Source organism: Sander lucioperca, chromosome 7, assembly GCF_008315115.2.
Source record: "Sander lucioperca isolate FBNREF2018 chromosome 7, SLUC_FBN_1.2, whole genome shotgun sequence".
NCBI classification, from domain to species: domain Eukaryota; kingdom Metazoa; phylum Chordata; class Actinopteri; order Perciformes; family Percidae; genus Sander; species Sander lucioperca.
This window is the reverse complement of record NC_050179.1, coordinates 8,845,618-8,860,141: the sequence shown is the minus strand read 5'-3', so window position 1 is coordinate 8,860,141 and position 14,524 is coordinate 8,845,618. Positions and strand designations below refer to the sequence as shown.

Sequence of the window (14,524 nt, the reverse complement as noted above, 5' to 3'; positions counted from 1 at the left end):
TGTCATAGACAACTCCTCTAGTTTAGGTGGTTTTCATGTTTTTACTTGAAGGTTTACATTTCCCTACAGTATGCAGGTACTCGGCATGTTCTCAGATGTCATTTGTATCTGTATCTGCATTTGTTAGTATAAAACCAGAGCTGCTAGCATGGCTGAAGACTCGTCTGTTTTTCTACTCCTACTATTCCAATATTGATGCATTTGTTCTACAGTATGCCACAATAGTGCCATTTTTAAGCAAGGACCTGTCAAAGTCACAATGCCCAAATTCAGAAAGAATAAATATAGAGTCCACAAAACTCATAACCTTCTGATAAAAAAGAATTTATATTTTCCGTAATTCTTAATTTCTAGAAAATTAAAAGTTAAACACTGCTGATAAAATACATCTTGGATTGATAAAAGTAAAGCTGGGCCAGTCAAGCTGGGTCTTGAGATGTCCCAACAAGGCCACATACAGTTGGTCTTGCAGTACTTACAGTTGTTTTTCACAGTATGTGTGTTTTTTCTGCAGGAGTCCGATGCAATCCCATGCATCTCCACTCTGACAAAGGGGTCCAAAGCTTTGCCACTCCTGGAGATGGGTAGGTTGGACCCACTGATCACCTGTAGATAGACATACAGAGATGCAGAGTGGATGGTCACATAGATAGGGGGTGTATGCGAATGTAATTGATCAGGGATAAACGGTAAATATAAAAGAGAAGAGAAAACAGGAGAGCCAGTAAGAGTAGAGAAAAAAAGAGAGCGAAAGAGGGCTGTAATTACACTAGTCTAGAGAGACGGGCTTATCTGCAGTCCTCTCACAACGAGCCTTCCCTTCCCCAGCTCTGATCAAAGACAAACCTGCATGTACTTATCAAGACATGCCCCGCTTGGCACTGATGGAGCTTTACGGTGTCCAGGCTCAAAATTAAAGTCCCTTTCCTTTTCTAAAGTCCTGCTACAAAACACTCATTCACAGTTACAAAGGTATAGATAACAGTTTGAACACTATTCATAAAGATTTGCTATAGAAAAACAGACCATTGCTTGTAGTTGACAGTCTTATGCTCAATGAGATCTCAAGGGGAAATATTGTTTTCCTGAGCAGATGAATAATTTACGACCCTATCTATGTTACACCACTGAATGCTAGTCATGACTCTGATTTCCACCGAGTTGAGAGCTGAGTCAAGATTGCAGGATTTTCCCTGAAGTGATCAAATAATACAGAATGATGATGTGAATAATATTAAGGTATGGTTTCTCCCAGGGCATCCAAAAACGAGGTGTGTGTGTGTGTGTGTGTGTGTGTGTGTGTGTGTGTGTGTGTGTGTGTGTGTGTGTGTGTGTGTGTGTGTGTGTGTGTGTGTGTGTGTTTGTTTTACTATATTCGTGGGGTCCAAAAACTGGGAAATACAGTATACTTGTGGGGTCTGCACAGCCTTGTGGGGCCCAAAATGCTGGACCCCACAAGGTTAAAGAGCTGTTAAGACTTGGTTTAACAGCTCTTTAAGGGTTAAGACTTGGTTTTAGGATTAGGGTTAGAATTAGGTTATGGTTAGGGTGAGGGTAAGGGTTAAGGTTAGGCATTTAGTGGTGATGGTTAAGGTTAGGGTAAGAGGCTAGGGAATGCATTATGTCAATGACGGGTTCCCACAAAGATAGTGAAACAAACGTGTGTGTGTGTGTGTGTGTGTGTGTGTGTGTGTGTGTGTCTTCTTAGAAGACAAAAATGTTTGATGTGCTTTTGTTTAACTTGTGAGAGTCTACACATCCTGATTAAGTGATCAAGATTTATTTCCTTAATCAGAAACCAGCTAAACCAAGAATTATAGTAGAAGTATTCTATGATAGGACTTTAAAGCAACAGCTTTAACAGGTTACATTTAGAACAGCTACAATACTGACTGAGGTCCACAGGTCAGTTATTGTAATAATTTGGCTGAACCAACCCTTTATAGAGGGAGTTTTTTGTTATGATTCATAGCTGTTCAGAAGACTGGCAGATTCTGGCAGAGTAACAATGATGTTCCCTCGTCTACCTCCTTTGCAGTAAGTCTGTATGAGTCCCATGTGATCCCAGGCAATTCCACATATTGTCCTTGCAGTACAAAGCTTCACATATCTCTGAGTCCCACCATTATGTGCTACATAAGAGCAAACTGTCGTATCTCTGTAATTGGACTTAGAAGAGTTAGTGTGTGACAGTTGTCCTGATGGCACACTATAGAGATGTGATGAGGTAGAGAGATGTTCTCTACAGCTTCATTCATCATTTTCCATGTAGCTTAGATACAGTACATTACAAGTGCTGCTATTACCATCCCCTAACATACTTAAAATAATGGAAAAGGGATAATTTATTAATTGGACCCCTTTATATTCTGAAGGATATAATTTAATTAAACGAAGACCCTCTCAGGGAGATTTACATTATTGTTGGTTCACAGCATCTGGTAGGAAAGCATTTATCTGGGGGCTAAGAGTAAGATGAGCTCTGCAACACAATCTCTATATTGCGATGGATAGGCAAACACATACATGCACACAAAGCACACAAATCCACCCTGAGTGGATTATTCAGCGTTCAGTGCTCCATAGCTGTACCTTTAGCAGCAGGTGTGTGGTTTTGTGGCCGTGCTTGCTGCAGCCGGGATCAAAGTGACTGGACATGAGCACTGCCGGCTTCAGGACGTATCCACAGCCGCCGTTGTCCTGGAAGCAGCCATCATTAAGGTCCATAGGCAATCCCAGAGACTGGAAATTGAGAGCCACTGCAAAACATGACGGACAATGTTGGAATAATGAAAATGAGGAGCTACAGAACAGTGGCAAAACATTTTAATAGAACAAAATTGAGGATGCCTAAAGCTTGTTTATATAAAACGAGCAGCCAGTATGAGATGATCTCATGCATATCTTCTGTTTACTGGCTCTTGTTCATTCTGCGGGAAAGAGCTAAATTATACAACTTAAAATGTTTCCCCAACAATAGCATACATTGCATCAGGGACACATAAAATCACCAACTGTGCAATAAGTGCATTTGTAGTAGGTTTTCTGCAGTGCAAACTCTGTGGTAGCATGTGTGCTTCATAAGTCTACAGTGACTACCCATTTCAGACGTGTGAATAGACAAGATATAAAGAGATAAAGAGATAAAGAAAGCAGCTGATGTAATTCTGCTGACAGTTTTGAGCTATATCTCAGCTGGGCTGAATTGTGAAAACTAGTGAGTCTGCAATAGCATAAGTACATAATAAAGACCACCTTTAATTTTGTCCTAACCAACACACTGCAATGCATCTTTTTATATAGGTGTATGTCTTAGGGTCCCAGTGAATGGGCTGCTCATCTAACTGTAATTGATCCATCTAGGCTGCTGCTTTGTACTGCAGTCTCCTGCAACTGTGAAAAGTGCCGCTCACCATCTGCACAGCTGCCATCGAAGCACGTAGACCGTCTGCTCAGTGATCAGCAGGGCTTTGTGTCAGAATCAGTGGCTGACTGAGCGATGGAGACAGATGAGGTGAAGTGACAGGCACATTGGCCAAGACAGTGCCAGACAGGTCTGCATTGTGACTTTAAGTCCATGGGTATTCGCGCATTACCAGAAGGCGTGAGGATGTAAAGCTTTTATGTAAAGATATTTTTTTTAAGCATATTTGTTCTCAGGAGCGATATATGTGATATGGAGTCAAGCCCAATGCTCATGCTTGATTCGAAGAAATGATGGAAAAAAAAAAAACTAAACTGTGATCCAGACAAGGAAGTAGTTTAAAGAGAAGAAGAGAAAAAAAAAGCATTTAGGGGGGGTGCAAATCGATTTAAAAAAAAAAAAAAAAAGGGGTGATAAGGGCCAGGAGAGGACTTGCTCTGGGGAAAACACAGATGAGGTGGTCAGGCTGTGGACTGGAATGAAATGTTCTTTTCACTGCTAATCGAAAGGACATTTTGGACAGATTGTTCCCTTAGATGTTTGACAATCTGAGTTTCCGGACTGCATTTCTCTCCGTTTCAAAAGCTTGTTATGGATTTTGTGTGTGTGTGTGTGTGTGTGTGTGTGTGTGTGTGTGTGTGTGTGTGTGTGTGTGTGTGTGTGTGTGTGTGTGTGTGTGTGTGTGTGTGTGTGTGTGTGTGTGTGTGTGTGTGTGTGTGTTCTTGTTTAACTATATTTGTGGGGTCCAAAACCCGGGAGTCCAGTATACTTGTGGGGTCCGGACAGCTTTGTGGGGCCAAAATGCTGGACCCCACAACTTTAAAGGGCTGTTTGAGGGTTAAGACTTGGTTTTAGGATTAGGGTTAGAATTAGGTTATGGTAAGGGTTAAGGTTAGGCATTTAGTTGTGATGGTTAAGGTTAGGGTAAGGGGCTAGGGAATGCATTATGTCAATGACGGGTCCCCACAAAGATAGTGCCACGCACTATGTGTGTGTGTGTGTGTGTGTGTGTGTGTGTAGAACTTTTGGATTCCTGTTAAAACTGCTGACACAAAGGAATTAAAGACATTCTCTGTAAGTCTTTTTTTGCATTTATGTTTTCAGGGTTTCTTCTTGACCAAAAAAGAAACATAATTGGCAACAAAGTACAAATAATCTTAGCAAAATTTTATTACCCTTGTTTTTCATAACCCTTTTATATTTTACTTTATAAACATTTCCATGACTCCATTACTGCATATTAGATAAACACTGCTTGCACTGTATGTATGTATGTAATCACATCAACTTGCATCCTACGAGTTTGGAAACGGTTCAACAAAAGATGTGATCAACATGGTTTGCTAAGTTATAAAATTAATTTCAGATTAATGTGCCTAAATAAATGTGTGTGTGGATGCATGTGGGCATATGTATGAACTTTTACTGCATAGCTTATGCATGCAGGCCCTCTCCGACTCACCGAGCTGTGAGCCGACGTTCCAAAACTCCTGAGGGTTGTAGTTGGAAGAAGACGTCCTCGAGCCTGCTGGGTAAATCCTGCTGAGGAACTTCTGGTTGTGCTGAACAAAGTCTACACCTGAGTGAGAAAACGCACAACACTTACAGGTCAAATGTCTCCTCTGACATACACTGATTCTGACTTAGTCACAATGGCTGTGTGATGCAGTGATCCAGGAAAACAGTGAGGTTTATCTACAGGGACATGGCCACTTTTTAATAGTATCAGTTATAAAAAATTTCTCTTTTCTATGTTCTAGACATCACAGATATGATTCAGTTGATCATCATTTTTTTTTTTTTTTAAATATGAACTGATATAGGATCCTATGAGTAAGATTTACCAATGTATTTGTTATTTTAGCTTTATGGCAAATATATTTTTAAGAGAATACCTGAAAAGGTGGAAACCATTTGTCCTGATTAAGGTTGGAAGCCTGTATAATTATGCTCATTCTGGATAGACTAAAAAGCTCCAGTCTGTAGTTTCCCTGCAGGGCTTTAGGATGACAAGAGACTACACAATTTTTACAGCTCCAGCATAGCCAAGACTATTCCTGGTCACTGCCAGCCAAGCCAACCAGCTCATAATGTAGCTGTGTGTCTGAAAAGTGTCACTACTCCTCAGCAGAAGATTTCATTTCTCTACATCACTCTGTTACTCCAATATACTGCCGCACAGCAGCGCAATGACAGTTTAACTGATTATCAGTTGATTCAAACCTCTGTGGGCTCTTTCCACTTCCCCATCAGTGAGAGTATAAGGCATATTTCTGGGCTTGTGCTGTTGTGCTTTATTCCCTATAAAGTACTCCCCTATGTCCTATATGTCATGTTCAATATTGCTTTCGTTATTATGGAGGTTTATGGCACCAGATATAATTGCATTTCTTGTCCAAAAAGGACCTACAGAGACTTCTCCTTTGACCTCAGTGTGACTGTAAATAATGTGAATCTGCTGGGCTCATCAGAATTATATTTTGTAATATTTGCAATTGATTATACATAGTCTTTATTACTTCAGACTCAGGCTTCCCTTTTCTTTTCCCATAGTTTCAACTCCATCAATAACATTTTACCTGAGGCTTTGGCTAGCTTGCGAGCTTTCTTCTCTGCCATTGATGTGTTCTCATAGTAGTTCTGATTGTCCTTGGAATGACTGAAGCTGATGAACTTAACAGACCTGGTGTATACGACCAGGTCAGATAAAGCCTCTGCCACCGCCTCCTTCTTCTTCTATTTGTTATATTTAGGGTAGAGAGGAAGACAAACCAAAGAGAGCACTTACCAAATTGCAACAAATAGTGTTGCAAGCGGTAAATTTTTACCTTGTATCATCTTATAGCAATGCCAATTACATTTATATAGCACCTTTCATTACATGCAAAGCCAAAGTGCTTGACATTAAAAACAGCATAAACATTAAAACAAAGCATGAATAGAAATAAGAATACAATAGAAGCATCAACATAGCAAGACAATCTACAAAAACATACAGGGGCGACCATACAAATTAATAAACACACACACACACACACACACGCACATATAGTGCGTTTCACTATCTTTGTGGGGACCCATCATTGACATAATGCATTCCCTAGCCCCTTACCCTAATCTTAACCATCATAACTAAATGCCTAACCTTAACCCTTACCCTAACCTAATTCTAACCCTAGTCCTATAACCAAGTATCAAACAGCCCTTTAAAGTTGTGGGGTCCAGCATTTTGGCCCCACAAAGCTGGCCGGACCCCACAAGTATACTGTATTCACTGTATTGTTTTTGGACCCCACGAATATAGTTAAACAAGAACACACACACACACACAGTGTAATTAAGCAAATGCCTGAGAGAATAAGAAGGTTTTGAGTTTGCTTTTGAATGTGGACACAGTTGTGATGGATCTCAGGTCATCAGGCTCTTGTTCCAGAGAGCAGGACCTCAGTAACTGAAGGCCCCCTCACTGGACCTGGTCTTATTCTGGGTAAAATCTAGAGGGCCTGATGACCTGAGAGGTGTTTTGGGTTTTGATCAGTGAGCAACCCATTAAGTGCTTTATAGACTATTAGCAGGATTTTGAAAGTGATTTTGTATTGTACCGGGAGCCAATGAAGTAATTTGAGTACCAGAGTAATGTGTTCAAATGTACGTGTATGTGTAAGGACTCTTATGGTTGCAGTGTACATCCAACTATATGTGTACAGTACACAAACAGTCTATATCTGTCTCTATTTTTTTTAAGAAATCTGTTCTTAAATCTAACTGACTTACTTTTGTCTTTGACCCTGCCTTTCTGGGAGACCAGAACTTTGCTTTGGTTTGCTGATCCTCGTCCTCCTCATCATCATCATCATCCTCCTCCTCCTCTCCCTCATCTACACTCTCCTCTGCCTGTGTCCCTGCTGCATCCTCCGTCTTAATGGGAGGCTTTAGCTTTTTATTCTTGATGAGGATCTTATACTTCAGGTCCTGGCATCCCCACAAATACACATATACAGTATGAATTCACACATGAATAAATGCAAAGATAACCTTAATCACGGGAACCTACATTCGCCCCGCACCGCACCATCACACAGTTGCATCAGTCAAACAAACTCAAACTTAGGAAACAAACCATCAAATCAAAACATTTGATTTGCACAAACCACTCCCTCTCTGATTTGTCAAAAAGATGCTATTCTTCAGAGAGTTATTCAGTAGCCTCATCCACATCAGTGCATACACACAGCCAAGTTTGGTAGGATAAAGGAGCAGAAAGCAGCTGGTGTACTGAATCACTGAATCACACATGTTGCTACATTTCACCGCCCTGGCTCCAAAATCTGTTTGTACTGGGTATCTTCATGCAGATGAGCAGCAATATGCTTAAAGTAAAAAAAAAAAAAACATTATGGTATGGACTTGAAAGCAGCTCAGTGGTAAGCCACACGGCAGAAAGTCACTCTGTCAGCTTCACTGTATGCACAGGCAAAATAATTACAGATCTGACAACATTAACAACCCATAAGAATCCATATAGTATGGAAATTATAAGATTCAGCGCTTCCTTTGGCACTGCACTTTTTCATCTTTTTATTGCAATTACAGTCTGTAGAGCTAGAACAGAGGCTTTGCTTATGTTGATGTAATTTAGGATATAATTTCACCCATGTTTATAGTAAAAATAGAATAAAGTACATGTAAAACCTTTTAATCTAAGTGGTCAGAGTAGAGTATAAGGTAATGAACAGTTCTGAGAATCGCACATTGGTTACACTTGCATAATTGGATGGTAACTTGGGTGTAATGCTGCATGAATGTGACACACGAACACTGATTCAGTGTTCAAGTTGCTGGAGGTTAAATAGTCAAGATGAAACCATTAGTGCTGAGGCTCCTATCTAAGCCCCCACTTCATGAGTCATAAAGATAAAGAACGATATGGGGAAGAAAATCTTATATGCACACTCAGGATAAAACACAACTCATGTCTTGCAGTAAATTCCAAAGCAGTAGAAGTCAGAGGCAGCAAAGAAACTCCGGCGAGGCAGCACATATTCATCCACTCTGAGAGAAAAAACCTTCATCCTCCTCGTGATATTCAATAGACTGGAGCGAATGTGCTGGCATCTTTCAGGCCAGTCGCTCAGTCATGGGTTGAAGCAGATGCTTTCATTGGAGAGTCCAGAACCCAAACAGGGTAATCTAAATTAACAATCAGCTCAAGTGCCTCAGCATGCTTAAAATGATGGACACTTCGCAGGATCAACCACATCACATTTGATTTTGCAAATCTATGAGAGACTAAAGAGCCTTGTCCATTGACCCCTGCATCCCAGTGGAGGAGAGAGGCAAAGGGAGCCTCAGAAAGAAACTAATGAGGCCCTCTGTGATGACCAAAATGTCTTATTTTCTCCTTGTTTTTCTTTGCTATGACAGGAGATGAGGACTTATAAATACAAACGCTATCATGCCTCTACTTGCACCAGCAGCTCTAACATTCAACACAGATTCTTCTTCTGATTTACACCTGAGATAGTCAAGCTCTCTCTTTTCTGAGTCTTACATTTGGGCTTGGGAGGCCTCCAGTAGTATGGTGATCCAAGGGAGTTCTCAGCAGCTTTTCCCCCAGGATAGAGATGAGGTACTGGGCCATGACCTCCTGCTGCTCCTTGGAGCAATGGTTTTCTAATGACAGGATCACTGGGTAAGCAGACACCTGTCAAGAAATAATCACATCAAAAGAAATCATGATTCAAACCCTATTTCCAACAATTAGCATCAACTTGGATCTACTGCTCTCTCTACGGGCTCTTAATTCCCCCAACACATCACAGAGAATGGCCTGGATCAAAGACAACTTGCAAGCAAAGCATTGCGATCAGAGATGCTATTAATTAGAGCAAATGCAGCTAAGCAGGGACTCCTGGAGGCTACACAGTCAGGAGTGAACACTGAGTTAGATGCCTGGAGCACCACTCCGGGAAATGTGTGTCATGTAACATACTATAAGCTGTTACCTCGAAGGCATGTTGCTCCACAGTGGCGACGACATCCTTAAAGAATATCTTGGTGGTCAGGGTGTAGCCATGGTAGACTACAGGCTCCATATCTGGCCCATCCCAGCAGTCAATCTCCAGACAGCGACAGCCTTTCCTCAGAGCACTGTGGCACACAAATACACACATAAGCGCATGCATGCATAGAGAGACACATGCAAACACACTGAGCTGTGGCACGTGAGAAATTAGAAGTAAAGCATTGAGGCACAAACTGAGTGATTTCCTTTCCACGCACAAGTTCATCTCAACGACTCCCATACATGTGTAAAATGACTATTATTATATATAATGTATATAATACATGCTAATAATTTATAGCTAGTGGTGCAATGTAACTAAGTACAATTACTCAAATAGTGTACTTAAGTAAATATTTGAGGTACTTGTACTTTACTTGAGTCCTTTCTTTTAATGCCACTTTCTACTTCTACAAATAACAAAATCAGATTTTTGCACACAAAACATGTAGTTTACACAATATGATGTTCTATTATAAATTAAACTACCCAACAATATACAGGCCTACAAGTACAACTGAAATGATTAGCCGATTAAACACTTTTGGTGTTTATTGTTGATTGACAGAACTGTTTTGTTATTTCCATTTTCTAAAATTTGAGGATTTTTTGGCATTGAGTACTTTTACTTGTAATGCTTTAAGTACATTTTCCTGATGATACTTACATACTTTTACTTAAGTAACATTTTCAATTTAACTTGTAACTTGTAATTAGTACTTTTACTTAAGTGAAGCATCTGAATACTTCTTCCACCACTGTTTATAGCAAACAAATAATTTAATAATTTATTCCAACAGCTTCTTATACCCTTGTGGATCTGATCTGCCCCATACATGGTGATGTTACATTTCCATTTCTGTGCTGTCTTTATATAAAAATATGTTCGGGTCAATACAGAATGTGTCTTGGTGTTATAACATAGTCTGTTGGTGGTGGGGCAAAATTATAATTATTATAATTTAATTAAATTATATCACTTTCACAGCAGGGGTGGGACATTGATACATTTTCTTGCAACCCTGATGCAAAGTTGTATCACCCTTTTACTCCAGACATTTTAACTGTGGAATGGTTCTGCTTGTTGGGAAATCAGCCTTTTCTACCAGTGTATTGCTGTTTTATGAAGGCACACATGCGTCTGCTGTGTATTTATTCAATACAAAAAATCCGTTCATGTTCTTCTTTCATCTCAGTTCTCAGCTATGTTTTTCTCTCTCTTTGTCTTGCTGTAAGTTGTGCATTGGAGAGTTGCTTTGTAAAAACCCTGCTATTGTGTGGAAAGTAGCATCATATTGTCACATTGTGATGAGTTTGTGTATGGTTTAAACACACAAGACACAGTGTGTTAATTTGTGACTTTTAAATGTGCAGGTAGGTGTATCCCTTGTGCCTTCTAATCTTTATGCTAAGCTAAGCTAACAACAGCCTGACTCCAGCTCCATCCATCAGAACAGACATGAGAGTAAAAGATCTTTTGATCCGACTCTCGTAAAGAAAGCAAATAAGTGTATTACCCAAAATGTTGAACAATTTCTTTACCACCTTATGCTGCCAGGACACAACAATGTCACACAGTTTTCCTCAAGTGCGCACTATAAATGTTGTATGTTGTGCTGTTCATTATAAAAATGCAGTTAAGTTCCCATGTATACCCAATTATTTTTAAAGCTTTGATCATATACAACTAAAAGTTTCAGTGATAAATTATAATGTATGCCTTTCACAACATACAGGCTCTAGTGAATCTTTTATTTCTTCCTCCAACAAATACATTTGGTCAATTTCCTTTCTTCTCCCTCCTACCTGTGAGCTAGTGGGATTTCTACTCCTGCCACTTTGTTGTCTTCTCTATATGATTCCTCCATTATCTAAGTAAACCAGAGCTTCCAGGCCACTGGTTTGGAGGGTTCCACTCTACCAGCCGGCCAGAGCACTCAGCACTTTCACAGGGTCCATAAATACAGCACTTCTGCTGCCATCAGCCCCTTTTGTAATCACCTCCATTGTCCCATAAAGGGACCACAGCAGTTTCACTGTGCCTCAGCACATGAGTGGGTCAATAAAATGAGAGAATCCTGATAACACACACATGTAGGTCTGTAGGAGAGACTTTAGAAGGAAAGTAAAGTGTATTGAGGGGTGTTTTAGATCTGTATTAGAGTTAAATGGTGTTTAAATTGGCCTTATCAGTTAACTTGAACCACATTATTAGCAGATCTATTACAAAATTCTGCAGATTAGTTGGTTAATTTGCAAGTATAATTTCATGATGCAGCACTTCAGAAAACCATTCCCACTTCCAGGTGGGAGTGGTTTTCTAAAATGTGAAGAAGAACAGAAGCTGTACTGTATTAGCTGTACGTCCCTACCAAACATAGGCATCCAGGTGGCTCTTTCCTACTAGCTGATCTCCAGTCAGGTAGGTGTTGTGTGATGAGGAGATGAAGTAATTGGTGAGAGGCTGGCCCATGTATTGGTACACAGATGTGTGGGCCTGGTCAAACACGCAGCAGTCTTTGGACTCCATGTACCTGAGGAATCCCTCAAATGTCATGGACCTGCTTTCTCTGGCTGTTAGAGGAGGAAGGAGCAGTGTCAGTGACAGTAAAAAGCCTCGGCTATTCTACCAAGCTCAAAACATAAAAATAAGTTTAAAGCCAGCTCAAGTAAAAACTCTGTTTCTAGTTTTAAAACATTAAAACAAATCAAATGAATATCAAGACTAAAAGAGTCTACAGCCATGCTAGTGGCTCTGTGAGGCTGCACTTAGGCAGCACACAGCGTTGTCACCAATGACACAATGCAATGATAACATGCTGTGTTTAGCAGATATGAGAGCAGTTTAGCATGTTAGCATGCTAATGTTTGCTAATAAGCACTAAACACAAAGCACAGTTTGGGCTTATCTTAGAAATGTCATTAGTTTGGCTGGTATTTGGTAATTTACCGACCTGATGATGCCAGATGAAAAGTCAGGGGATCAGCAAAGTCATTGGAATTTATCCTTTGGGCAAGCACCATTAATGTCAGTACAACATTTCATAGCAATGCATCCAACAGTTGTTGAGATAGTATTGTAGTCACTGGCATAGCTAAAAACTAGCTCCCCTTAAAATGTAAGGTTACTGAGTTTACTATTATTATTTGTTAATGGATTATGATATCAGTTGCAGTCTTTAAAACCTTCTCTTACTCAAATACTGTATGAAGTGAAACAGTCGTCAATGAAGCTGCAGACTAATTATGAGCCTTTTGTTGTTGTTTTCCCTGTTTTGTTGTTTGTGATGCTGTGAATTAGCCACCAGTACACTGATCCCGAGACAACATCTGTTCTACTAGTCCACTGACGTGCCTGACTCTTCCATTTTCCTTCTGTCATTTCAACCCCCCTGCCCCTGGGCTTACAGCAAATCACTTTGTCAGCCTTGCACCACTGGAGCTTAGGCCCTGACTTGTGTTTTAACTAAATTAGCATCATTACGTGACAAAGCCTGAGTCTTTAAAGAGTAGATGGGTTTTTTTACCCATAGTGATGAGCAGCAAGCAGCCTGACGTGGAATGCAGCTCTCCCTTCACTTACCTGTCTCTTCAATCTCATATCTATCAATCAAACTCTCTGCCATCTCTTCATTTGCTGTGAGCTCCATCTGCTCCTTGTGGAGGAACCTGAGGAGGGCGCAGGCAGGCAAAATGGTCTGCTCTGAGGTGTAGCATTGGTACAGATGCTGGATTTCAGCCCTCCTAGAGGAGGGGGCTTTGCCTTTCTTCATCTTGCCCTGCACACAATCAGTATAGCCTCTTAATCCCTTGTCTTCGATCCTGGGAAGTTATTCTTAAGTTTCTTTGTAAAACTTCCATCTTTTATGAAATCAACATGCAATTCTGAGACGAGTATGTGGCTACAAATAATTTATTAAAGGCTTGTGTTTGTCTGCAAGGCTGGATATTCATCATGATAGTGTTAGAAGAAAGAAAGTGTTGAATCTAGGTCCTTTTTTAAATCATAAAACTTCAGATAATTTTTTGAAGTTGTCATCTTGTAGACGTTTTAAACATATGTATATATGTGTTTCAAAGACACAGCACATCACTTGTTCTCTAAAAATATACAGGAAATGGTGAATAAAAATGTCAACTCAGAGATGCATCCCAGCTTTTACCTGAGCTCACTGTTGAAATACTTTTTCAAACTCGGCATGAGAGACAATAAAAGAGAAGTCAGGGTCTTCATTCACATAAAGTTCTCCCATCCTCTCACAATGCAACCTCCCCTTCCTTTCTGTTTCTCTTACTTCCATCAAAACCTAAAGCAACATCTGTGTGACTTTCTCATTTTAGTCCCTCTCCTCTCCTTGTCATTCCTCTCAGTCGAAGGACAAAAGTGCCTGTGACTTTCCCTGGCTTTGTGTGTACCTCTCTCTCTCTCTCTCTCTTTCTCTCTCTCTCTCTCCATACCTTTCATCTCTGTTCTGCAGCCCCTGACAGTTCAGACATATGCCTAAACCTGTGTTGTCACTGGGTGCCCTGCAGTGGGCTGGCCTCCCGCTGCATCTGTTGCCTCAGTGTGAGCAACACAAAGCAAACAGCTCTGTTATCTTCATTAACCTTTTATGCAGTTGCAGCAGCTGTATCTAAACCAGAAGATCCCTTTAAATCGTGTATTATGTCTAATGATTGGAAAAGATCTAACATAAAGATTTGGATAAACCTTTCTTACTCTTACTTCACTGATATTTGCCAGTAAACAACTGCAACTGAGGAGGGAATTAGCTAGATGCAACTCTTGAAAACTCAATAAAATATCATGTAAACAACAGCCTACCTCAGATACTGATGGTCTCTGGGTCCCCGTAGTATAGATATTTAGGAACAGGATATCAGCTGGGTATGAAAAACACTCAAAACAATCTGATTTTTTAGCAGGTTTCTGGGGAAGTACACAAAGTTGTTGCTATAGTGACAAAACATTCCGATTCTACAGACACCTGTTAAAAGAAAACAGTGAAGATCATATAAGGCAGAGGATTAAAACT

At 40.2% G+C, this 14,524-nt stretch overlaps 1 protein-coding gene across 3 annotated transcripts in view; it reads right to left on the bottom strand.

Moving 5' to 3' along the window:
• LOC116038420 (1-phosphatidylinositol 4,5-bisphosphate phosphodiesterase zeta-1-like) overlaps positions 1–14,524 on the bottom strand; it is a 20,304-nt gene extending 5,780 nt beyond the window's left edge. Inside the window, exons 1-10 of one of the 3 annotated variants that reach the window (XM_031282811.2) lie at positions 14,314–14,498; positions 13,072–13,267; positions 11,861–12,062; positions 9,430–9,574; positions 8,976–9,128; positions 7,199–7,396; positions 6,004–6,160; positions 4,887–5,003; positions 2,593–2,759; positions 480–606 (exon numbers count right to left, since the gene is read on the bottom strand). In XM_031282811.2, coding sequence (XP_031138671.1) covers positions 480–606; positions 2,593–2,759; positions 4,887–5,003; positions 6,004–6,160; positions 7,199–7,396; positions 8,976–9,128; positions 9,430–9,574; positions 11,861–12,062; positions 13,072–13,261 — 1,456 coding nt within the window. In that variant the 5' untranslated portion in view covers positions 13,262–13,267; positions 14,314–14,498. Of the gene's footprint in view, positions 1–479; positions 607–2,592; positions 2,760–4,886; positions 5,004–6,003; positions 6,161–7,198; positions 7,397–8,975; positions 9,129–9,429; positions 9,575–11,860; positions 12,063–12,442; positions 12,556–13,071; positions 13,268–14,313 lie in introns of those variants that run through there. The other 2 variants (XM_031282813.2, XM_031282812.2) reach the window with 2 other exon arrangements.